This window comes from Rhincodon typus, chromosome 43 (genome assembly GCF_021869965.1).
Source record: "Rhincodon typus isolate 14 chromosome 43, sRhiTyp1.1, whole genome shotgun sequence".
Lineage (NCBI taxonomy): Eukaryota > Metazoa > Chordata > Chondrichthyes > Orectolobiformes > Rhincodontidae > Rhincodon > Rhincodon typus.
In genome coordinates, this window is record NC_063374.1 from 1,577,528 (window position 1) to 1,601,683 (window position 24,156).

General features: G+C 43.9%; 1 protein-coding gene across 4 annotated transcripts in view; it reads left to right on the plus strand.

Moving 5' to 3' along the window:
- Window positions 1–19,470, plus strand: part of LOC109935798 (zinc finger protein 239-like) — a 114,712-nt gene extending 95,242 nt beyond the window's left edge. Inside the window, exons 2-4 of one of the 4 annotated variants that reach the window (XM_048619481.1) lie at window positions 2,172–2,244; window positions 4,045–5,145; window positions 17,270–18,507. In XM_048619481.1, the coding sequence (XP_048475438.1) occupies window positions 4,376–5,145; window positions 17,270–18,380 (1,881 nt within the window). In that variant the 5' untranslated portion in view covers window positions 2,172–2,244; window positions 4,045–4,375 and the 3' untranslated portion in view covers window positions 18,381–18,507. Of the gene's footprint in view, window positions 1–2,171; window positions 2,245–4,044; window positions 5,146–9,185; window positions 9,867–9,958; window positions 10,028–17,138 lie in introns of those variants that run through there. The other 3 variants (XM_048619476.1, XM_048619474.1, XM_048619475.1) reach the window with 3 other exon arrangements.
- Window positions 19,471–24,156: the final 4,686 nt, after the last annotated feature.

The following is a 24,156-nucleotide window of genomic DNA, read 5'->3' on the forward strand; positions in this document are numbered from 1 at the left end:
GGCCTAGACCCTTCATCAGAAAAGGGTCTAGGCCCGAAACGTCAGCCTCTCTGCTCCTATGATGCTGCTTGGCCTGCTGTGTTCATCCAGCCCTGCACCTTGTTGTCTAAGGTTTTAGAGTAGATTTGTAGTTCGGCGCTTCGTCGGAGGCTGCGCTGATGATATTACCCAGTAGGGTAATGAAACGTCTGTGGAAAAACAACGAACCAGCTCGGCGAGCCAGCCAACCACAATAGAATGTCAGTGGCTGGACCACCACTTATTGACTAACCATTGAGCGGGTGGTGGTGAGCTGCTTTCTTGAACAACTGCAGTCCATGTGGTGTAAGTATACCCACAAGTTCCTGACCTTTAACCTCGGAGCAGTGAAGGAACGGGTGAGTCAGGATTGTAAGTGGCTTGGAGGTGATGATGTTCCTATGTAGTTGCTGTCCTTGACCTTCTAGGTAAAAGTGGCTGTGAATATGGAAGGTGCTGTTCAAGGAACCTTGATGACTGTAAGAAATATAAACTTGATTTCCCCTACTGATCAAGAATATGTCTCAGTTCTAAATATACACAAGACTGTGGCCCCGTAGATGTCTGTGGCACAGAGTTCCACAGACACTCAACACTCAGAAGAATTTCTTCCTTATCTCAGTCTTAAATTGGCAGCCATTAATTCTGAGACAACACCCTCTGGTCTTAGACTCTCCCATGTGGTGAAACATCCTTTCAGCATTAACCAGTCAAAACCATCTCCTAAACGTCGTGCCTCTCATTCTTTTAAACTCCAACGAGTTGAGTCCCAACCTGTTTAATCTTTGCGTGTAAGAAAATTCCTCCATACTGGGAATCATCCTAGTGAACTTCTTTGAACTGCCTCTAATTAAACAATATCTTTTCTTAAATAAGGGGACAAAAACTGCACTCTGTATTCCAGATGTAGTCTCACCAGCACCTTGTACAGTTGCAGTAAGACTTTCCTAGTCTACTCCAATCCCCTTGAAATATGGGACAACATTCCATTAGCCATCATGACTTCCTACTGCACATTTGTGGTAGCTTTGATTCATGCACGGGTACCTTCAAGTCCATTTGCGTTGTAGTTTTTTCTCCATTTAAATAGTGCCATTCTTTTGTGTTGGCTTCCAAAATGAGCAACCTCATGTTTTCCCACATTATATTCCATTTGCCAAATTTTTGCCCACTTGGTTAACATATCAATTGCTCTCTATAAACCATTTGTATGCCTTTCACGGTGGGCCTTTCCAGCTATTTTTGTGTCATCTGCAAATTTGGCTATGATATACTTACTTTCTTCCTCTAAGTCATTAATATATATTTTAAATAGTTGCAGCCACAGCACTGATCCCCGTGGAATCCCACTGGCCACAGATTGCATGAAAAAGAACTCCTAATCCCCCCTCGCTGTTTGCTGCCTGTTAGCCAATTCTCTATCCATGCCAATATTTTACCTCCAAAACCATGGGCTGATACGTTATGAACAAAAATAGAAATTGCTGGGAAAACTCTGCAGGTCTGGCAGCACCAGTGGAGAGAAAGCAGAGTTGATATTTCGGGTTCAGTGACTGTTCAGTCTGAAAAAGGGCCGCTGGACCTGAAAAATTACCACTGCTTTCTCTCTGCAAATGCTGCCAGGCCTTCTGAGTTTTCCCAGCAATTTCTGTTTTCGTTTCTGATTTCCAGCATCCGCAGTTCTTTGGGTATTTTTGTTTCTTATTTTATGACTTTTTGTGAAGTACTTTTTCAAACACTTTCTAGAAGTCCAAACACAATACACAAGTCCAAATACTGGTTCCCCTCTATTGATTCTGGTTGAAACTCTCACAAAACTCTAATAAGTTAGTCAGATACAATTTCCATTCCATGAAGCCATGCTGACTCTGATTAGATGATGATTTTCCAAATGTTCTGCTTTTACTTTCTTAATAAATGATTCCAATGTTTTTACAACAATAGATGTTAGGATAATTAGCCTGCATTTGCCCGCTTTTTGCCTCTCCTCCTTTTGAATAGGGGTATCACATTGGCAATTTTCCAATCCTGTGGTACTTCACCAGCGTCTGAGGATATAATTTTGCTAAGAGTTTTAATGTCTCCTGCTGCTTGCTTACAGTCATTACATTACAGTTGACTTCCTCAGCTAACTCATTTCTTTACATATACAGATAACACAGTGTGGAGCTGGAGGAACACAGCAGGCCAGGCAGCATCAGAGGAGCAGGAAAGTTGACGTTTCGGGTCGGGACCCTTCTTTAGAAAATGATTTATTTACAATTTCTCTACAATTTCTTTACAATTCCCCTTGCTTAAATTAAACACAGTTGCTTTTGACCTAAGTTTCTCACACTCAAACTGAAAATTAAATTCATTATTTTATGATCATGACTTCCTCAGGGATCTTTTCCTCTAAGGTTATTTATTAAGCCTGCCTCATTACTCATTACCAGATCCAAGATAGCCTGCTTCCTGGTTGACTTTATGACATATTACTCTCAGAAACCATCCCTAATGCCCTCAATGAATTAATTGTTGTAGCTACTGTTTCCAATTCAATTAACTCAATCAATATGAAGATTAAAGTCAGCCATAATTATTGCTTTATTCTTTTTAAATGCTTCTATTTGTTGATTATAGGCGCTACAGAGTGGCTACTGTTTAGGAGCCTATACACTTCTACCAATGTCTTCTTTCTCTTGCTGTTATTTTTGCCTCCACCCAAAGTCTGTAACTTTTCTCTCAACTGACCTCATTTCATTGCTACCCTGCCACCTTTTCCATCCTTCCAGTCTCTCCGAAAGTTCAAAAATCCCTGAATGTTAAGTTCCCAGTTTTGATTTCCTTGTAACCATGTTTCCATAATGGCTATGAGATCATATTTATTGACCTCTATTTGCAGCATAAGTTCATTTATTTTTGTAGAGTACATACTGCTGCTACAGAGTGTTAGTGTCGGAGGGAATGATTGTGGATGTGGCACCAAGAAAATTAGCTATTTTGTCCTGGATGGTGTCAAGCTAGAATAGTTAGGTGGTTATTTTTGACCGGCACAGCCTCAGTGGGTCAAAGTGCCTTTTTCTGTGCTGTAGATGTCTATGACTTGAAATCTCTTGAGTGTTGTTGAACTTGTACTCATCCAGGTAAGTGGAGAGTATTCCATCACATTCCTGACTTCTGCCTTGTAGATGTTAGACATGCTTTGGGGAGTCAGGAGGTGAGTTCCTTGCTAGATGATTCCTAGCCTCTTACCTGTACTTATAGCTACAGTGTGTGTATTATTTTTATATAGCTCAGTTTCCAGTCATTGGTAAGCCTCAGCTTGTTGATATCTGACATTGTCATCCTCTGCTTCCTCAGCTGGCTAAAAGTAAGCCTTTTCCTAAGATTCACAATGAAAGGGGTGGTTTTCCCAGGATTTGATTGATGTTTAAGTGGACAGTAAACTAGTATAGGACAGAGATATGTCTGGTGTTATTATACAGTATGGTATATATTCAATGTCTTATTTGTGGCTGTCTGAACTTAATTTCTAATTATTGCTAGTCTTTTCTTATGAGATAACTATTATATGTTTCCAGCTATTTGGCACTTTGAATCCATGAGAGCGTCTCAAAATACCTGTGGCCCTGCAAGTTTATTTCTTTCAAGCACCCATCCAATTCTCATTTTGAAATTGTTGATTGTCTCTGCTTCCTGAACCCTCAAGTGGTGATTTTCAGCCCATGAGCACATGGAGCTGAAGTAAAATTATTCCTCAGGATCCTTTTTTTACCAAATCAGTGAATCTACATTTATGTCAAGGTCAAAAATCACACGATACTAGGTTATAGTCCAACAGGTTTACTTGAAAATGCGAGTTTTTGGAGCTCAGCTCTTTCCTCAGTTGTTGTGTGAGAGAGAGGATCAGCTTGGAGGGAGAGTGGGATGGAGATGCTCAGCTTGTGGATAATGAGAGAGGAAGGAATGTTCTATGGAAAGTGGAATTGTTCAGAATCTCTATCCTGTACTGACAGTGATGATTTTTGTAAACATGTTTTACAGAATGTTAAAAGGAGAGGATTTTCATCTGCAAATCCTCAAAAGAATGTCATGTAAAGATCTGACACAGTCAATCAATTAATTGAGACTCGAATCTCATTGGTTGTGGAATCTAGAAGGAGAAATGTTTATCAGTTCTGTTTGCTGCAAAAAGTTTTAAATATCAGACAGACTGGAAAAACACCAAGGCATATGCATGAGAATGAACTGACAGTGGAAAGAGATTTAACCAGTTACACAGACTGGAAACATTTGGTGTCCATAACAGGGAGAGACTGCACATGTGTTCTACCTATCAACGAGACTCCACTGATCATTCAACCTGAAAAGGCACATGGACATCGTCAACATGGAGAGGCCGTGGCAATGTGCAGACTGTGGGAAGGGATTCAGATCTCCATCTAAGCTGGAGATTCATCGCCGCAGCCACACTGGTGAGAGACCGTTCACCTGCTCCGTGTGTGGCAAGGGATTCACTGATTCATCCAACCTGCAGAAACATCAGCGACTTCACACAGGGGAGAGGCCGTTCAACTGCTCAGAGTGTGGAAAGGAATTCACTTTGCTATCCAAGCTGCTGACGCACCAGCGAGTTCATACCAGGGAGAAACCTTTCACTTGCTCCGAGTGTGGGAGAGGCTTCACTCAGTCGTCCAACCTGCTGAAACACCAGCAGGTCCACGCTGGTGACAAGCCATTCACTTGCTCTGAGTGTGGGAAGGCATTCACACAGTTATCTCACCTGCTGACACACCAGAGAGTTCACACTCGGGAGAGACCGTTCATTTGTTCAGAGTGTGGGAAGGGATTCACTCAGTCATCCCACCTGCTGACACACCAGCGAGTTCACACAAGGGAGAGGCCATTCACTTGCTCTGTGTGCGGGAAGGGATTCAGTGATTCATCCAATCTGCAGAAACACCAGCGTGTTCACACTGGGGAGAGGCCATTTATCTGCTTGGAGTGTGGGAAGGGGTTCACTCAGTTATCTCACTTGCAGACTCACCAGCGAGTTCACATCAAAGAGAAGCCATTTACCTGCTGTGTGTGTGGACAGAGATTCACTGATTCTTCCAACATGGAGACACATCAGCGAGTTCACAAGTGACTACAAGGGTTGGATGCTGCTGTTAATTACATTCAGCACTGAACTATGTTCATTCTGACAGTGGGTGAAGTGGGGGTGTTGGTTGGAGGGTGTCTTTCTGCTGGACTGGCCGGTGTCTCCACTTGTTTCCAGTCGCCTGATGCTCTTTGAGCCTGACTGCACATTTCCATTGAAATGATCTGCAAATGTAGGTTTACTCCTTCCTGGATAGTTCATAGAGTTTTCCTACCACTACATGTAGATCTAAAATAAATACATTTGCATCTGCTCCATAGAGTCTATAGTGTAGGACCAGGCCAGTTGGCCTTAGCATTTATGTCCATACGAGTCTCCACTCTTCCCCTTTCATGCTCCCCAGCAACATATCCTTCTAATACTTTCTCTGTTATGATTGTATCCAGCTTCCTTTAAACATATCCATATTGTTCAACTCGAACCCTTGTGGTAGTTGTGGTCCACATTCTCACCACTCGCTAGGTTGAGGTTTTTTATGCAATCTTATTAGTTTATTGAAGCCCCTAGCATCAGGTTGCCCTTCTCTCTTCTGTCATTTAGAGCAAAGCCTTTCCTGAGGGTTAAATGCTTTCAGTTCTGATTCTATTTTTGTGAATCTGTGTGGCACCTTCTCCAATGCCTCTATTTCCCTTCTCTAAATGGAGATCATGAATGTTGACAGTGGAGTCTAACTGGTTCTGAATCAGTTGAATATAACCTTCCCATTTTTCAATTTCTAGCCCTGTGGAAAGAAGACCCACTCTTCAGGAATGCTGTGAAGTTCTCAGAGAGGCTATAGAGGGGAGTGGTGAGAATGATACCAGGGTGAATTGGAAAGACTTGAGCAGCTGAAAGGATTGTCTTTAGATGCTCAAGTCATTATGGCAGAGAAGGCCTTTCAGTCTTTGCTGGTTCTTTGTAGAAATAGGCACTCGGTTCCACTGCACCATTGTGTTCTGACCCTTGTAAGTTTACCTCCCCAAATCCATTTCAAAATTGTTAATTAACTTTCACCTCTTTCTTCAGCAATGTCATTAATACTCATTGCATAATGTTCCTCCTCTCATCCCCCCTGCATTTCTTTCTGAAATGAATAAATCTGTCTCCCCTTGTCCCCATGCATTAATAGGAACAGCTTTTCTTCATCCACCTTTTCCATTGTCTTGTTCACCTCGACCAAAAAAGCCTTTGCTCCAAGGAGAACAACCGGAGCTTGTCAAATGTAAAATGTAGCTAATCTTGCTCATCCCTGGGATCATTCTAGGAAAATCTCCTCTGCCCCCTCTCAAGGACTCTCACATTCTTTCCCAAAAGTGGTGACCAGATTGGATCAAGTTGTAGCCAAACCTCAGCTTTATTATGTTTCAGCAGAATGTCCCTGCTTTTGTTCTAAGTGTCTATATTTCTGCTGTATTACTTTCTCGCTTCATGAAAGGTTAAGTCATATGTGCCCATGGTGTTGAAAGTAGTATATTGGTGTGGATAGAGAACTAGCTAATGGACAACAAACGGCAAGTGGGAATAAGCAGTTCTTTTTCAGGGTGGCAAACTGTAACTAATGGGGTTCCACAGGTATCATTGCTGAGAGTGCAACTGTTTAAAATATATATTAATGACGTGGAGAAAGGAAGCAAATGTACTGTAGCCATATTTGCAGATGACAAAAACAGATGGAAAGGCAGGTTGCGAGAGGAATACAAACAGTTTACAGAGCGATATTGATAGGTTAAGTAAGTAGGCAAAAAATTGGCAATTGGAGTATAATGTAGCAACATATGAGGTTGTTCATTTTGGAAGGGAGAACAAAGAACTGAATGTTATTTAAATGGAGAAAATTTGCACACAACTACAACACAAACGTACTTGTGTACTAAACACAAAGCTAGCTCACAGGTAATCAGGAAGGCTAATGAAACATTGGCCCCTTGTTTCAGAGAGGTTGAAGTATTTTTTATTTATTCATGTGACATGGGCTTTGCTGCCTGGCCAGCATTTATTGCCTGTCCCTAGTTTCCCTTGAAGGAGATGATGAGCTGTCTTCTTGAACCACTGCAGTTCATATACTGTAGGTTGACCTAGAGAGGGAATTCCAGGATTCTGACCCAGCAACACTGAAGGAACAGTGATATATTTCAAGTCAGGATGGGGAGTGGCTTGGAGGAGAATTTGCAGGTGGTAGTTTTCCCATGTATTGGCTGCCCTGTCCTTCTAGGTGGAAATGCTTGTGGGCTTGGAAGGTGCTGTCGAAGTTAAATTTCTGCAGTGCATCTTGTAGATGGTACACACTGCTGTTACTGAGTGTCAGTGGTGGAATGGATGTGGTGTGAATCAAGGGGCCTGCTTTGCCCTGGATGGTGTCAAGTTTCTTGAGTCTTGTTGGAGCTGCACCCATCCAGGCAAGTGGAGAGTATTCCATCACACTCCTGTCTTGTGCATTGTAAATGGTGAACAAGCTTTGAGGAGTCATGATGTGAGTTTCTTGTCACAGTTTTCCGAGCCTCTGATTTGCTCTTGGAGCCACTGTGTTTTGTGGTGATTCCAGTTGCGTTTCTGGCCAGTGATAACCTTAAGATATTGATAATGGGGAATTCAGTGATGGTAACACCATTGAATGTCAAGGAGTGGTAGTTTGATTGTCTCTTTATTGCAGATAGTCATTATCTTTCATTTGTGTGGTGCCAATGTTACTTGATACTTATCAGCCAAAGCCTGGATATTATCGAGATCCTGTTGCACTTGAACACAGACTGTTTCAGTATCTGAGAAGTCATGAATGATGCTGAACCATATAAGAGTGTATGAGTAGGAAAGCCTTGCTGAACCTGTACAAGATGCCGATGAGACCACATCTGAAGTACTGTGAGCAGTTGGCCATCTCATCAAATGAAATATGTTAGTTAATTAGAGGCGGTTCAGAGAAGGTTGACGAGGATGATCCCCAGTGCAGAGGAATTGTCTTAAGAGCAAAGGTTAAACCTTTTGGAATTTAGAAGAAAGGTGATGTCATTGAAACACAGAATTCCTAAGGGGCTTGACAAAGTAATTGCCAAGATGATGCTTCACCTCGTGGGAGAGTGTAGGAGCAGAGGGCATATCTCAGAATAAAGGGGTGCCAATTTAAGTTTCAAATGAGGAGGAATTTCTTCTGAGAGTTGAAACTCTTTGCCACAGAGAGCTGTGTGGTGAAACCCTTGTGTATATTTAATGCTGAGATAGATCAGTAGGAGAATCGAGGATTACGGGGAAAAGGCAGAAAAATAGAGCTGGGACAACAAGGTGCAGGGCTGGATGAACACAGCAGGCCGAGCAGCATCATAGGAGCAGAGAGGCTGACGTTTCGGGCCTAGACCCTTCATCAGAAAAGGGGGAGGGGAAGGGGGTTTTGAAATAAATAGGGAGAGCCTTGAGGTTTGTCCGGAGGGAGGAGGGTAACTTCTTCAGGTTAGGCATCCTTAGAAGAGGCTTCGCAGTGGGGTTAAAATCGAATCAGAGATAGTAGGAACTGCAGATGCTGGAGAACCCGAGACAACAAGGTGCAGGGCTGGATGAACACAGCAGGCCGAGCAGCATCATAGGAGCAGAGAGGCTGACGTTTCGGGCCTAGACCCTTCATCAGAAAAGGGGGAGGGGAAGGGGGTTTTGAAATAAATAGGGAGAGCCTTGAGGTTTGTCCGGAGGGAGGAGGGTAACTTCTTCAGGTTAGGCATCCTTAGAAGAGGCTATAGAGCTGATGATTATCTCGTCAGCTATGGTCACACTGGTAGAACAGACCCAATGGGCTGAATGGCCCAATTCCGATCCTACGTCTTAGCGTCTGACGTTCTGGCCAGTGAAGTGTTGAACTGAACATACAAAGAGGAGATAGTAGGAACTGCCGATGCTGGAGAATCTGAGATAACAAGGTGTAGAGCTGGACGAACACAGCAGGCTAAGCAGCATCAGAGGAGTAAGAAGCTGACGTTTCGGGTCTGGACCCTTCTTTAGAGGACCCTTCTTCATTTTCTGAAGAAGGGTCTCGACCTTATACACCTTGTTATACAAAAAGGAGGCCCAGCTTTCACAGAATCACAGAAGGAGCCATTCGGCCCATCGTGCCTGCAAAGGTTCGCTAAATGACCATCATTACCTAACTGTTTCCTTTAACATGTCACCCACAATTGAAGATGAATTTCCACTCATTTAACCAGACAGCGGCGGTTGCTTTTGAGATATTGCGTCCGGTTCATTTGCAGCTTCCACCCTCTCACTGCAGAAGGTCTATGGCCTAGTGATTGACGGAAACTGTAGACCAATAGGGACGGGGTGTGCCGAACATCCACCGCCAATCGGAGAAGGGCGGGGGTGGTACGTGAGCACCACGTCGGGTTTTTCCCTTGCGCAGGCGCACTGTAGTCGCGGCCACAAACGGTATGTCGCCTGTGAAATCGGAGGATCATGATTAAAAAGTGATATTAAAACTTCTCTAAGAAAAGAATGGAGCTGGAGAGTTGACTGTGAATATTTGATGGAAATTAGAGGATCCCTTTCTGAAATTTGCAGGGTATGGTTATGGGCTGCGGGATTCGAGCAGACCTGGGCCTTGTGTTCAAAACCGTCATCTTCATTGGGGTAAATGTTCATAGGACGCATGCGCAGCAGCCATGGCAATGGGGCACTGCGCAGGAGGGCGCATGCGCTACCTTACTTTCACTTGTGGTGGGAGGACGATCTGCACGGAGAAAGCGTAAGCGAGAAATGTTTCTTCTAATTGTTTTTTATTGTTACGACCGACGGTAATTTCGTTTTATAAACTCCTTTCACACATTTTAAATGCAGAAGGATTTGCGAACAAGCAGATCAAGCCAATTCGTCCGGACCTGATTATTTGAATGTGGAACGTGAAAGGTTTGTTTAGTTTATAGAATCAAAAGAGGCCCTTCAGCCCATTGAGTCAGAGAATCCCTACAGTGTGGAAACAGGCCCTTCGGCCTAACGAGTCTACACCGACCCTCAGAGCATTCTACCCAGAGCCATCCCCCTATAATCCAGGGATAGTAGGAACTGCAGATGCTGGAGAATCCGAGACAACAAGGTGCAGGGCTGGATGAACACAACAGGCCAAGCAGCATCATAGGAGCAGAGAGGCTGACGTTTCGGGCCGAGACCCTTCATCACCTTGTTGCCCCTATAATCCATCTACACATCCCTGAACACTACGGGCAATTTGGCATGGCCAATCCACCTGACTTGTACGTCTTTGAACTGTGGGAGGAAACCCATGCAGATACGAGGAGAATGTGCAAGCTCCACACAGACAGTTACCCGAGGGTAGAATCGAACCCAGGTGCCTGGTGCTGTGAGGCAACAGTGCTAACCACCGTGCCACCCACCCTACTGGCCTATCTACACTAATCCTAATTCCCAGCATTTGGCCCATAGCCTTCACTGTTACTTTATTTTCAAGTACTCATCCATGTATTTTATTTAAAGTTTGTAAGGTTTCCCGTCTGAAGTACCTTCGCAGGCATTTGAGGTTTCCAACACATTCAGTGATTTCCCCCTCAAATCCCTTCCATGCTTCCTGTTATCGACCCTTCAACTAAGGAGAACAGCTGCTTTCTATCCATCCTGTCTGTGCCTCTCATAATCTTATACACCTCAATCGGGTTTCCCTCAATCTTCTCTGTTTCAAAGAAAACAACCCAAGTTTATCTAGCCTGTCTTCATTGCTGAAATGCTCCATCCCAGGTCACATCTTGGTGAATCTCCTCTGCAGCCCATCCAGTGCAATGACATCCTTCATGTAGTGAGGTGACGAGAACTGCACAGAGTACATCAGCTGTGGCCTAGCATAACCTCCCTGCTGTGTTAATCTATGCCATGACTAATAAAGGCAAGTGTCCTGTGTGCCACCTTAACTACACTGTTCATCTGAGCTACCATCCTCCTTTGAGCTTCTTAGTGTCGTGCCATTCAGTGACTCCTTTATCTTGCCACTTCTTCCAAAGTGCATCACCTCACTTTTCAGTGATAAATTCCACCTATCAGTGATTTGCCACTATGAACAAGGGAATTTATTTGATTGGAAAGGCACCAAAATATTCAAAAACCTAGTTAGACCTGGAGAGCATGTTCAGTTCTGGGCATTACATCTGAGGAAGGAAGGATTGTGTTGGTCTTTGCTGGAGTGTGGAAAAGATTTATCTGAATGATTTATCCAAAGATGTGTGGTTTAGATGGATAGGCCATGCTAAATTGCCCATAGTATCCAGGGATGTGCAGGCTAGGTCGATTAGCCATGGGAAATGTAGGGTTTACAGGGATAGGGAAGGGGGCTGGATCTGGGTGAAATGCTCTTTGAAGAGTCAGTGTACTTGACGGGCCAAATGGCCTGCTCCCACACTAGGGATTCTCTGATTCTATGAATGATACCTGGATTCCAGAGAATGTTCAGCCTTTCCTCTTAATCCAATGATCATCGAGTCAATATCACACATACTGTATGCAGTCCATCAAGTTCAGTCTGGCTGTCTGTGGAGAAATTCGCGCTCTTGAGTGCCTATCCTGATTATCTTTATAAATCATTGATCCCCTTCACTCTTCACTCTTCACCCTTTTGGGCAGAGTGTTCTGGGTATTATCAATCACTGCATAAATAAAGTGTGTGCTTCTCTGTATGACTTGCTCAAAAATCATTTTTGTTTTTTGGTATATGTGCCGTCAGCTAATAGAAACAATCTTTCCTTTTGACCACCTTTTAAAAATCTGTCAACACCTTTTACACCTCAATCTAATATTCCCTCAACTCCTTTGCTTCAAATCTAACTTCTCCAAACCAACCATTTGACTAAATTCCCTTATTCGAGAACCATTCAGGTAAATCTCATCTGCATTCTTTCAAGAACCAGCATGGAGACTGGAACTGGAGCAATATTGTGGCCCCACCAGAGTTTTATATAAGGCCAACATGTTTTTCTGGCTTTTATACTCAATACCTTTATTTATGAAGCCCAAAGCCCTGTATATTTTGCTAACTTAAACTCCATCAAAGCACACTTAAATATCTATTAAGGTTAAATATCTATTTCCTCTCCCTATCCCTAATGCCAAAATGTATCACCTAATTTTGTGAGTTCTGAAGAAGAGTCATACTATCCCAAAGCATTAACTTATTTTCTGTCTCCACAAATACTGCCAAATTGGCTCTGTTATTCCAGGGCATTCTGATTTTATTTGGGGGTGATAGTTTTTGAGTTTAGAAGTTTGAGGGATAGTTTCATGCTATTAATTGGAACTGACGGGTAGATTGAAAAGGACTGTTCCCACTGGTTTGAGGAGTTTCAGATTAGGGGACATGGTCTAAAAATTAGAGCCAAACCTTTCAGGAGTAAGTTAGGAATCATTTGTCATGTAGATATGAGGGAGGTTTGGATCTGTTTCCTCAGTTCATTCAAGGTCTATGTGAATCCTAAATCTAACATTGATAAACCTTTATTAACCTTTATAAGGCACTGCAGCTTATGAAACAAAGGGTTACAGATCAGTCCTGGTGACAGTACAGTCATAGAGTTTTTCCCCAAATCCCCACAGAAAAAGGCCTTTGGCCCGCTGAGTGGGTGCTGGTCAAAACAACCACCTAACTATTCTAATCCCATTTTTCAGCACTTGGCTCATAACCATGGATGCCTTGGCATCGCAAGTGCACATATAAATACTTCTTCAATGCTATGAGGATTTCGCCTCTACCACGCTTACAGGCAGTGAGTTCCAGATTCCCACCACCTGGATGAAAAAAGTTTTTCTATGATGAATTAGACTCAGGTTGCGGGAGTGAATGCGGGAGTTAACTGAATGGTCAACTTCCTCAGGAGCTTCCAACATAGGAGGGGGCCAGTCAATGCTTTGTGCTTGTGTTTCTTTTTGAAAGAAGAGTCGCGTTTAATCTTCCATCTTCCTGTTTGTCATGCTGTAAATTCCTTGCACTTAAGTATCTGTTGACTTCCTTTTCAAATTCCTTATAATGTTAGGTCTCACCGCTTTTTCAGGCCCAGTGTTCCAAATTCTGACAACTCTGTTGGTAAAAAAAAACTGTTGAAGTCACTTAAGTTTGGAGGATGGTCAGGTGTAAACTCACTGGTATGAGAGTGGGAGCTGATGGTTTTCCCGTGCACTGGCTGCTGTAGGCTTTCTGAGTGCTGAGGGTCTTCGGTTTGAGACACTGTGGTTGAGTTGCAGGTAGATGAAAGTCCACTTCCTTTGTCCAATCCTCCATCTACTGTCTCAGTTTATCTTCTATCTCACTTTCTCCTTTCTCTTGTGCACTCCTCTCACAGAGGGCAGGTACTTATTTGGTATAGACTGAGTAGCAGGTTCCCTTCATTGAAGGATCTAGTTGGGTGTTTGGGGCGCTCGTAGATTCATACAATGCAGAAGAGGCCCTTCGGCCCATCAAGTCTGCACTGACATAACTACTGCTAAAGGTGTGCTAATCCAAATTTCCTGCACTTGTCCCATATTCCTGAATGTTATGGTTTTTTTTTAAATTTTGGCCTTCTATGTATTGATACAAAACATTCCCCGGGTACACTTCAAGAAATCCACACCTTCCAAACCTTTAACACTATGACAATCCCAATTTACGTTAGAACATAGAACAGTACAGCACAGGAACGGGCCCTTCGGCCCATGATGTTGTGCCAAACATGACACCAAATTAAACTAATCCCTTCTACCTGCCTTTAGTCCATATCCCTCCATTCCTTGAATATTCATGCGCTTATCTAAAAGTCCTTAAACACCCCTATCATTTCTGCCTCCAATAACACCCCTGGTAATACATTGCAGTCTCCTACCACTCTTTATGTAAAAACAAAACTTGCCCCTCACATCTCCTTTGAACTTTCCCTGTCTCACCTTAAATACATGCCCCCAAGTATCAGACATTTCAACTCTGGGGGAGAAAAAGATTCTGACAAGTCAACCCTATCTATGCATCTCATAATTTAAAGACTTCGATCAAGTCTCCCTCAGTCTCCGCCACTCCAGAGAAAACAACCAGAGTTTTACTAGCCTCTCCTATTAGCTCATACTGTCTAATCAGGGCAGCATCCTGGCAGACCACCTTTTGCACCTTCTCCAAAACTTTCGCCTCCTTCCTGTAATGTGGTAACCAGAATTGAACGCAGTGCTCTAAATGTGGCCTAACAAAAATCTTACAAAGCTAGAACATGACGTCATGACTCTATTGGTCAAGGAATTGACGACAAAAGGCAAACATGTCAATGGCCTACTTTACCACTCTGTCTACTTACGTGGCCACTTTCAGGGAGCTATGGACTTGAACCCCAAGATCCCTCTGTACATCATTGCTGTTCAGTGTAATGCTGTGTACTTTCCTTAACATTTGATCTCCCAAAGTGCAGCACTTCACACTTACCAGGATTAAACTCCATGTGCCATTTCTCCACCCAAATCTGCAACTGATCTATATCCCACTGTATCCTTTGACAGGCTTCTACATTGTTCACAACTCCACTGATCTTTGTTTTGTCTACAACTTACTAACCCACCCGTTTACATTTTCATCCGAGTCATTTATGTATGAGTAAAACAAACAGCAGAGGTCCCAGTATGGTTTTGTGCAGAAGACCACTAGTCATGGACCTCCAGCCAGAAAAAACACCCTTCCACCACTACCTCTGCCTTCTATGGGCAAGCCAGTTCTGAACCCAGGCAGCCAAGTCATCGTGGATCGCATGCATCTTAATCTTCTGGATGAGCCTACCATGAGGGAACTTGTTGAAAGCCTTACTATAATCTATGTAAACAACATCCGCTGCTGTACCCTCATCAATCACATTCATTGCCACCTCAAAAAAAAATTCAATCAAGTTAGTAAGACATAACGTGCCTTGCACAAAGCCATGCAGACTGTCCCTAATTAGGCCATGCTTTTCCAAATGCGTGTAAATCCTATCCCTGAGAATTCTCTCCGATAGGTTCCCAACCACCTTTGTGACCCTCACTGGTCTGTAGTTTTCTGGATTATCCCTATTTGTCCTCTTGAACAGAGGAACAGCATTAGCTACTCATCAGTCCTCCAGGACTTCTCCAGTGGCTAACCAGGATACAAGATGTTGGGAAAATTGAAATCCCTCATAATTATCCCATTATTACTCTGTGAGCTGTCTATATATTTGCTGCTTTATTTCTTGCTGATTCTTTGGGGGCCTATAATGCACTTCCAGTAAAGTGGCTGCTGCCTTAACATTCCTAAAGTTCTACCCTCAGAGCCTTCTTTGAGACACTTCCAAGATATTGTCTCTTGCTGTTGCAGTAATTGACTCCTTAATCAATCATGCTACACCACCACATTTTTTACACCGTCCTCTGTCTCACCTAAAGATCCTATACCCCTGAATGTTAAGGTGCCAGTCCTGCTCTTTCCTCAACTATTTTTCTGTGATGGCAACAATACCATACTTCCATGTGTCAGTCAAACCCATTAACTCATCAGTTTATTACATTTCTAGCATTAAAGTAAAGACATTCCAGCCTTCCTTTACTCTCTTGACACTCAGCATAGCTGAACTCACTGTAACTTGTGTCCTTTGTTGTAGCACGATATGTCCCTGTTTCATCGATATTCTATGTTCCATCCCCTGCTAGAGTAGTTTAAACTCTTCCCAACAGCACTAGCAAACCTACTTGCAAGGATGTTGGTCACATTATGCTTCAGGTGCAGACTGTCCCATTTGTGCACATCCCATCTTCCCCAAAAACGGTCCCACTGATCCAGGAACCTAAAACCCTCCTCTTCCACCAACTCTTGAGTCATACATTCATCTGCCCTATTTTCCTATTTCTCTGCAGCTGGCACATGGCACCAGGAGTAATCCAGAAATTTCAACCATTGAGGACCTGATTTTTAATCTACTGCTTAGCTCCATGAATTCTTGATGCAAGACTTCATTCTTCATTTTGCCCATGTTATGGTACCAATATGTACCATAACCTCTAACTGATCATCCTCCCTTTTTAAGATGCAGCCATTCAGTGATGTCCCTGACCATGGCACCAGGGAGGTCACACATCATCCTGGAGTCACGTCTTTGGCTGCAGAAACACCTGTCTGCTCCCCTGACTAAAGAATCCCCTATGACTGTTGTCCTTTTTTCCCCCTCCCTCTCCCCATATAGTCAAACCTCCTGTGGTGCCAGAAGTTTGGCTCTGACTGCATTCCTCTGAGGTACCAGAACCCTCATCAGCTCCCACAATGGAATGCTGGTTAGTGAGTGGGACCCCAGGAGACTCCCAAACTACCTGCCTGTTCTTTCTGAACTGTCTGGTGGTCACCCATTCCCTCCTTCCCTCTCGTCCCTTGAGCTGCGATGTGACCACCTCTCTTAAACGTGCTTTCCACATAACTCTCAGCCTTGCAGATGCACCACAGTGTCTCCAATCACTGAGATCCGGAGGCCCAACTTCTGCAGCTGGGAGCACTTCCTGCACATGTGGTCATTTAGGTCACGGGCAGTATCTATGACTCCCCACACCTAACAAGCTACACATTCTGCTCAGTTGGACTCTCCTGACATCTCATAAATTTACAATTAATGCCTTAGACTAGAATTATTAGTCTTGTTTTGTTGGACTTCCTACTGTATCACTAAGGTTATGAAAAATTAACTATGTTCCCACTGCTGTAAATCTGGAGGGTAAGAAAGGGTTAACCAGTAATTGTCAGGTGCCCAGTACTCTCCAATCCAGAGCCTTTTGGAGTTATAATGTTGCAGGAGCCACATTGAAGGTTCTTGCAGTGTTCCTACAGTTTACCTGTTACTGTGTCCCTCCCCGCCACTGTTGCTCTAAGCTAAGTGCCCTGTGAACACTAGGCCTGAATCTGCACCTTGCTAGATTTATAGGCTGACTCATGATCATGAGTCATCATGCCAACTTCACAGATGACCAGGTTCATTCAGCTCAATTTCACAGCCTGCCTTCTGTTTTGAATCAGTTTTACAGGGTTTCACAAGGAAGGATTTAAAATGGGAAATTCAAAGCAAATTCTCTGATGGAGACGCTTGATTCATCAGGACCTGAATGTCATTGGCCTTTGGACATGGAAGCAGAAAGCAGTGCTCATAGTGAAGAGAAACCATGGAAATGTGGAGATTGTGAGAAAGGATTCGATTATCCATCTAAACTGGAAACACATCGTCGCAGTCACACCGGGGAGAGGCCATTCACCTGCTCAGAATGTGGGAAGGGATTCAGTGATTCCTCTTCCCTGCAGAAACATCAGCGAGTTCACACTGGAGAGAGGCCATTCACCTGCTCCAAATGTGAGAAGGGATTCACTCAGCTTGCTCACCTGCTGAAACATCAACGTGTTCACACTGATCAGAGACCTTTTAAATGTCTGGAGTGTGGGAAGTGCTTTAAACATTCTGGGGACCTGATGTCCCATCAACGTGTTCACACTGATGAGAGACCATTCAGGTGCTCTGAATGTGGGACTGGGTTCAGGCAATCATCAGACCTCACTGTACACCAGCGAGTTCACACAGGAGAGAAACCATTCACCTGCCCTGAGTGTGAGAAGGGATTCACGACTTCATCTGACCTACTGAGACACCAGCGTGTTCACACCGGGGAGAGACCATTCACCTGCTCCGAATGTGGGAAGGGGTTCACTCAGTCATCCAACCTTCAGTCGCATCAGCAAGTTCACACTGACGAGAAACTGTTCAGATGCTCTTACTGTGGGTCTGGGTTCACAGGACCGTCTCAACTCCGTGTACACCAGCGAGTTCACACTGGGGAAAGGCCGTTCACCTGCCTTCAGTGTGGGAAAGGATTCACTCAGTCATGTAACCTGCTGAGACACCAGCGAGTTCACAGCGGGGAGAAGCCGTTCACCTGCACAGAGTGTGGGAAGGGATTCACTCAGTCATCTCATCTGCTGATACACCAACGTGTTCACACGGATGAGAGACCATTCAGGTGCGCACACTGTGGTGCTGGTTTCAGGCGATCATCGCAACTCATTGAACACCAGTATATTCACACTGGAGAGAAGCCATTCGCCTGCTCAGTGTGTGGGAAGGGATTCATTCGGTCATCCCATCTGCTGACACACCTGCAAGTTCACAAGCAGCTCCCCGTGTTGGATTTCGTTGTTAATCCATTCAGAACTGAACCATGTTCATTGGAGCCTGTTTCTGTTAATGTTAATAAACTGCAGCCCAGTCATTGACATCATCCAATCAGCTGTTTATTGCCATTTCCTCACGTTCACCAGCCACTGGGCAAAACTGCTAATATTCCTCCTTACCTGAGCTCTGAACTTGCATGTTTTTCTCATTTATCTCCTGCCTCGATTTCCGTTTTGTCCATCCAGCTTGGATGATCAGTTTGAAGCTTTGTCCACATGTAAGCATCAAGAGTGAGACCAGGGGAGAGACTGGGAAAATTGTGAAGCAAGCAGTGAACATGGTACTTTGACAGGTTGAGAGCAGAGTGGGTGGCTAAGAGCTGGAAGAATCATGAGACTTAGCGGTTTGGAGTCATGAGAGCAGAGTGGATGGATCTATGAAGTGTGGGACCACCAATGGGATTCAGAGTTTTGGCAGCGGTGAACCTGTGTGTGTTTGGAGGATGCCTGAACGTGTGGTCAAGGGTGTCCACGTGTTTCTCTATGTGCATTGGTCGCTGTGCATCTGTGTGGATGTGTGTGTGTTTGGAAATTGGAGTCCCCTTTAGCGTATTTAGTATTTTGTCTGAAGCATGAGACTTCATTTAACTATGTTACAGTTGTAACTAGCCTTCTACAAGCATAAACAAAAGGTTTATTGGTCACACTGCCCTATTATGGAGTGCGTGGTCTTTGAAGATACGTTTTTGTCATTGGAAAGAATGAAAACTAACTTTCAAATAGGGATAGGCAAGAGGACAATAGTCATCTTGTGGTCATTGGCCATGAGGGTTTAAATAGGTGATTTATATAACATTGGTGGCCAACCTGCAAAATAATGTATATCAACAAGGATAGCTGGGTAGAGAGGAGGAGGAGGAGAGAGGGAGGGTCCAGGGAAACAAACCACCACTATCTTGGGAGAAGACCTGGAGTTCCCAAAGAAAGAACAAAGATTGTTGCCATCAAAAACTGCACAATATCAGTGACAAACAACCCATCACTTCAAAACTGCCAGTCCTGATCCACCATTCTATAGAACAGCTTCAGGTTCAGTGAAGCATTTGCACTGTCAGTCGTATTTGGTTTTGTATTATTAACCAATGTATCATATAAACTGCAGCTTAATAAAATTTCAGAAAATTGCTCCAAATTGACGACTGCCTACAATTAGGTAAAGTCACCCTAGTCCCAGAGGACCATAGGGCCTCACTGTCACGGAGTACAAACTACTGGTGAGTTTAATGTAGTGTGTGGTGTGTGTATTGGATGCTGTGTGTTTGTGTGTGGGTATCTTTGACTGTGCTGCTTGTTTAGCAACTCCTCTGTACTGTTCTGAATGACAATGATATTAGCCTTCATCTTAACCTGTCCTAATTCTTCTGCCGGTTAATTTATTGGAAACAGGGACTCTCTTTGTTCTAAAGGTGACATTCCCTAAATACCTAGTCATTTTTAAGTAGTCATTTGTTTACACACTATTTCACCATGGTATCCATTTCTGTAACAAATTTGAAATATTTCCTTCAAACAGACAGGGTTTTATCTTTATCTGATTGATCTGGGGAGTGAGAAGGTATTGGAGGTTTTGGTGGGCTTAAAAGTGGAGAGATCCCCAGGTACAATTAAGTTGTTTGCCAGGCTTCTGTGATAAATGGGGAAGAAAAAGCACAGGGGCTCTGATCCAAATTTTAAATTACCCTCTGGCCACAAAGGAGGTGCCACAGGACTGAGGACATGAAATATGGTTCCACTTTTCAAGAAAGGTAGTAAAGCTAAACTAGGGAATTATGACCAGTGAATCTTGTATCAGCTATAGCGAAACTATTGCGGATAATTCTGATGAGAATTAATCTCTGAATTAGAAAGCGAGGCTTGATCAAGGATAGTGGCTTGATCAAGGATAGTCAGCATGACTTGGTTAGAGGGTGATCATGACTAACAAATTTGATTGCATTTTTCAAAGAGGTCACAAAGTGTGATGATAAGGGTAGTATAGGTCATATGGATTTCAGCAAAGCTTTCGATATGGTCCTACATGAGACACTGATAAAGAAGGTAAAAACACATGGGATTCAGGATAACTTGGCAAGTTGAATCTAAAATTGGCTTAGTGGCAGGAGACAGAGGGTGGTGGTAGAAGGCTGATTGTGAGACTGGAGGCCTGTGGCTTACCACAAGGATCAGTGTTGGGTCGTTTACTGTTTGTGCTGTGAATGTTGCATGGTGTGGAGGAGTGTGGAATGAAAAATAAGTTTGTGGGTAATACTAATACTAAAATTAGCTGGGAGGTTGACAGTGAAGAAGGTCTTGGGTTACAAGAGGACATAAACTAATTTGTCAGATGGACAGATCAGTGATAGATGGAATTTAAGCTTGCTAAGTGTGAGGTGATAATTTGGAAGAAGTAACAGAACAATTGGCATTCAATGAACGACAGGACACTAGAAAACTCGGAAACAGAAGGAACTTGGGCTGCATGGCCACAAATCCCTGAAGGTGGCAGGGCAGGTTAATAGAGTAGTTAAGAAAGCAGACGGATAACTTTATCAATCAAGTTGTAGATTGTCAGATCAGGGAGGGTATATTGGAACTGTCAAGATTTTGGTTTGCCCAGAGCTGGAGTACTGTGTGTAGTCCTGGTCTCCACACTACCGGAAGGATGTGATTGCTCTGGAAGGGTGCAGAGCAGATTCACCACCATGAATCCTGGGATTGAGTATTTTAGCTGTGAAAAGAGGCTGATAAGCTCAGGTTGTTGGAGCAGAGCAGGTTGAGGGGCTCTCTGCTTGAGGTGTGTAGAATTATGAGGGGAATAGGAAGCGGCTGTTCCCATTAGTTGAAGGGTCAGTAACAAGGGGGCATAATTTTAAGGTGAAAGGCATGAGGTTGAGAGGGGATTGAAGGAAAAAAATTCTCCCAGAGGGTGTTGGGGGTCTGGCATCACTGCCTCGGATGGTAGATGAGATGGGAACCTTTTAATATGTACTTTGATGAGCACTTGCAATGTTATAGCATTCAAGGCTATGAGCTTAGTGCTGGAAAGTGGGGCGAGTGCAGACTGAATGTAGTTTTGGTGGTACAGACTTAATGGGTTGAAGGGCTGTTTTGTACTGTATGATTAAGCACATGCTTACTTATCTTAGTGCAAGAGAAACTAGATGAAAAGTAGACTGCACCCTGTTTCAGAGGCTGTACAGACTTGATGGATTGAAGGGCCTCTTCAATATATGATTGTATCATCTGTTTAAAGCCAGAAACAGAGCTCCAGCGATCAGGGCTCAGTTTCACCCCTTATCTGGTTGGGGGTTCAGCCAGGCCCCATTGTAACTGAAGTATGAGCAATGTAGGCACCAGCCCTGGGAGCAGAAAAAAGGTATCCGGCTGTATTTCCAGGATGAGAAGCTCTCCAAGATTGATTCTGGTTTGCAGCCACGGGGCTTCTCACTCTCAGGCACAGGGGTATAGACCCCATCCTGGGGCAACCACTGAGGACAGCTCTCATTTGAGGGAGTGGGTCAGTCAAGAAAGTATTCCATTTTGGGTTGGGTGGACTATCAACAAGGCTGTGGTCAGGCAGGAGACCTGGGAAGGTGGGCAGGATTCGCAAAGTCCTGCTGTGAGTCAGGCTCATTGATTTGATTCTTAGTCTGTAGATATGAGCTAGAGAATGGAAGATAGGTAGAGGAGAGGGATAAAATGGGAATGGAGGAAACAAATAGGGGAGATGGGTCTGGATTTCAGCCCAAGGAGGAGGGAGCGATGTGGATGGGAATTTATGGCTTTGGGGAAATGAGAAGAAAAAACAAATAGAAATGGGAATTATCTGCCCTGAACTTCCTCCCTGGACTAATAGTGATGAGTTTTGGAAACTCAGGATCTCGAAAGATGATTTGCAGTTGAGAACAGCAAACTTCACATTGATCTGACAGTTAGATGGTCCATCAGCACCTGAATACCATGGGCCTTTGACAAAGGAAAGATGTTTGTTCTGTCTATGGGAAAGCATTTCAAATATCAGTGACTGAAAAAGTCTGAGAGACACAGACCCCCAAATTGGGGTGTTCCAATGTTGTAACTGAGAAATTTCACTTATTTTTCATAGTTTGAAAAAAGCATGACACCTTGCCCAGCACTGATTAAGCCATGCGTTGTTCTGTTTGAGGACAAAGCTTCAAGTGATTACCTAACCTAGAGAGACACTCAGATGTGCACACCACAGAGGAGAGAAAAAAAAATGTGGAAACAGGCCCTTCGATCCAACAAGTCCACACTGACCCTCAGAGCATCCCACTCAGACCCACCTAAGCTACACATCCCTGGCACTACAGGGCAATTTAGCATGGCCAATCCACCTGGCCTGCACATCTTTGGACTGTGGGAGGAAACCCACACAGACATGGGGAGAATGTGCAAACTCCACACAAACTGTCACCTGAGGGTGGAATTGAACCCAGGTCCCTGGCGCTGTGAGGCAGCAGTGCTAACCACTGTGCCGACCTGATGTAGGGTGTGTGTCAAAGGATTTAATGATGCATTGTTGTGGTCACATTGGGTTCCGCACTATGGAGGAATCATAGAAATATGAGGGCTGCAGTGTAGAATTCAATTATTTATTAAAACTGAAAATCCATCAACACACTCTTGTTGAGGACTGTGGTAAAGGATTCCCTTATGGATACCAGCTGACTCTACATTGATGCGGACAGTTAGGGTGTTGGGGGCAGGAGCCATTCAGCTGCTTTAAGTTTGGAAGGGGATTTACTAAGTCAACCTATCTTATTGCACCAGCAAATTCTTTCCTTTTATTCACCCATGGGGCGTGGGTGTTGCTGGTTAGGTAGCATTTATTGGCCATCCCTAGTTGCCCATGAGAAGGTGGTGGTGAGCTGCCTTCTTGAACTGCTATAGTCAATGCTGTTAATTGCCCCCATCAGGGAGGCAATTGCAGGATGTTGGCACACCAACAGTGAAGGAATAGCAATATATTTCAAAGTCAGGATGGTGAGTGGCTTGGAGGAGAACTTGAAGGTGGTATTATTCCCCAGTATCTGCTATTCTTGTCCATCCACATGGAAACGATTGTGGGTTTGGAAGGTGCTGGCTAAGGATATTTGGTGAATTTCTGCAGTGCATCTTGTAGATAGTACACTGCTGTGATTGAGTGTTGATGCTGGAGGGAGTGAATGTTTGTGGATGTGGTGTAATCAAATGAGTTGCTTTGTCCTGGTAACCCTGAGGATATTGATGGGTGTGGGGTGATTCAAAGATAGTAACATCATTGAATATCAAGGGGTGATGGTTAGATAATCTCTTATTGGAGGTGACATTGCCTGGCATTTGAGTGGTGCAGATGTTCTTAGCCACTTGTCAGCCCGAGCCTGGATATTGTCTAGATCTTGTTGCATTTGAATATAACTACTTCAGTATCTGGGGAGCCAGGAATGGAACTGGGAATTCTAGCAGACAAAACGTGGAGCTGCAGTGGCAGTTTGTAGGGGTAATCATAGAATCCCTACAGTGTGGAAACAGGCCATTTGGCCCAACAAGTCTACACCACCCCTCTGAAGAATATCCCACGCAGACCCATTCCCATACCCTTTCCCTATAACCAAGAATTTCCCATGTCTAACCCACCTAACTTACACATCCCTGGACACAATGGGCAATTTAGCATGACCAATCCACCTAACCTGCACATCTTTGGATGGTGGGAGGAAACCAGAGCATCCAGAGGAAACCCACACAGACACAGGGAAAATGTGCAAACTCCACACAGACACAGGGAAAATGTGCAAACTCCACACAGACTCACCTGAGGGTGGAATCGAACCCAGGT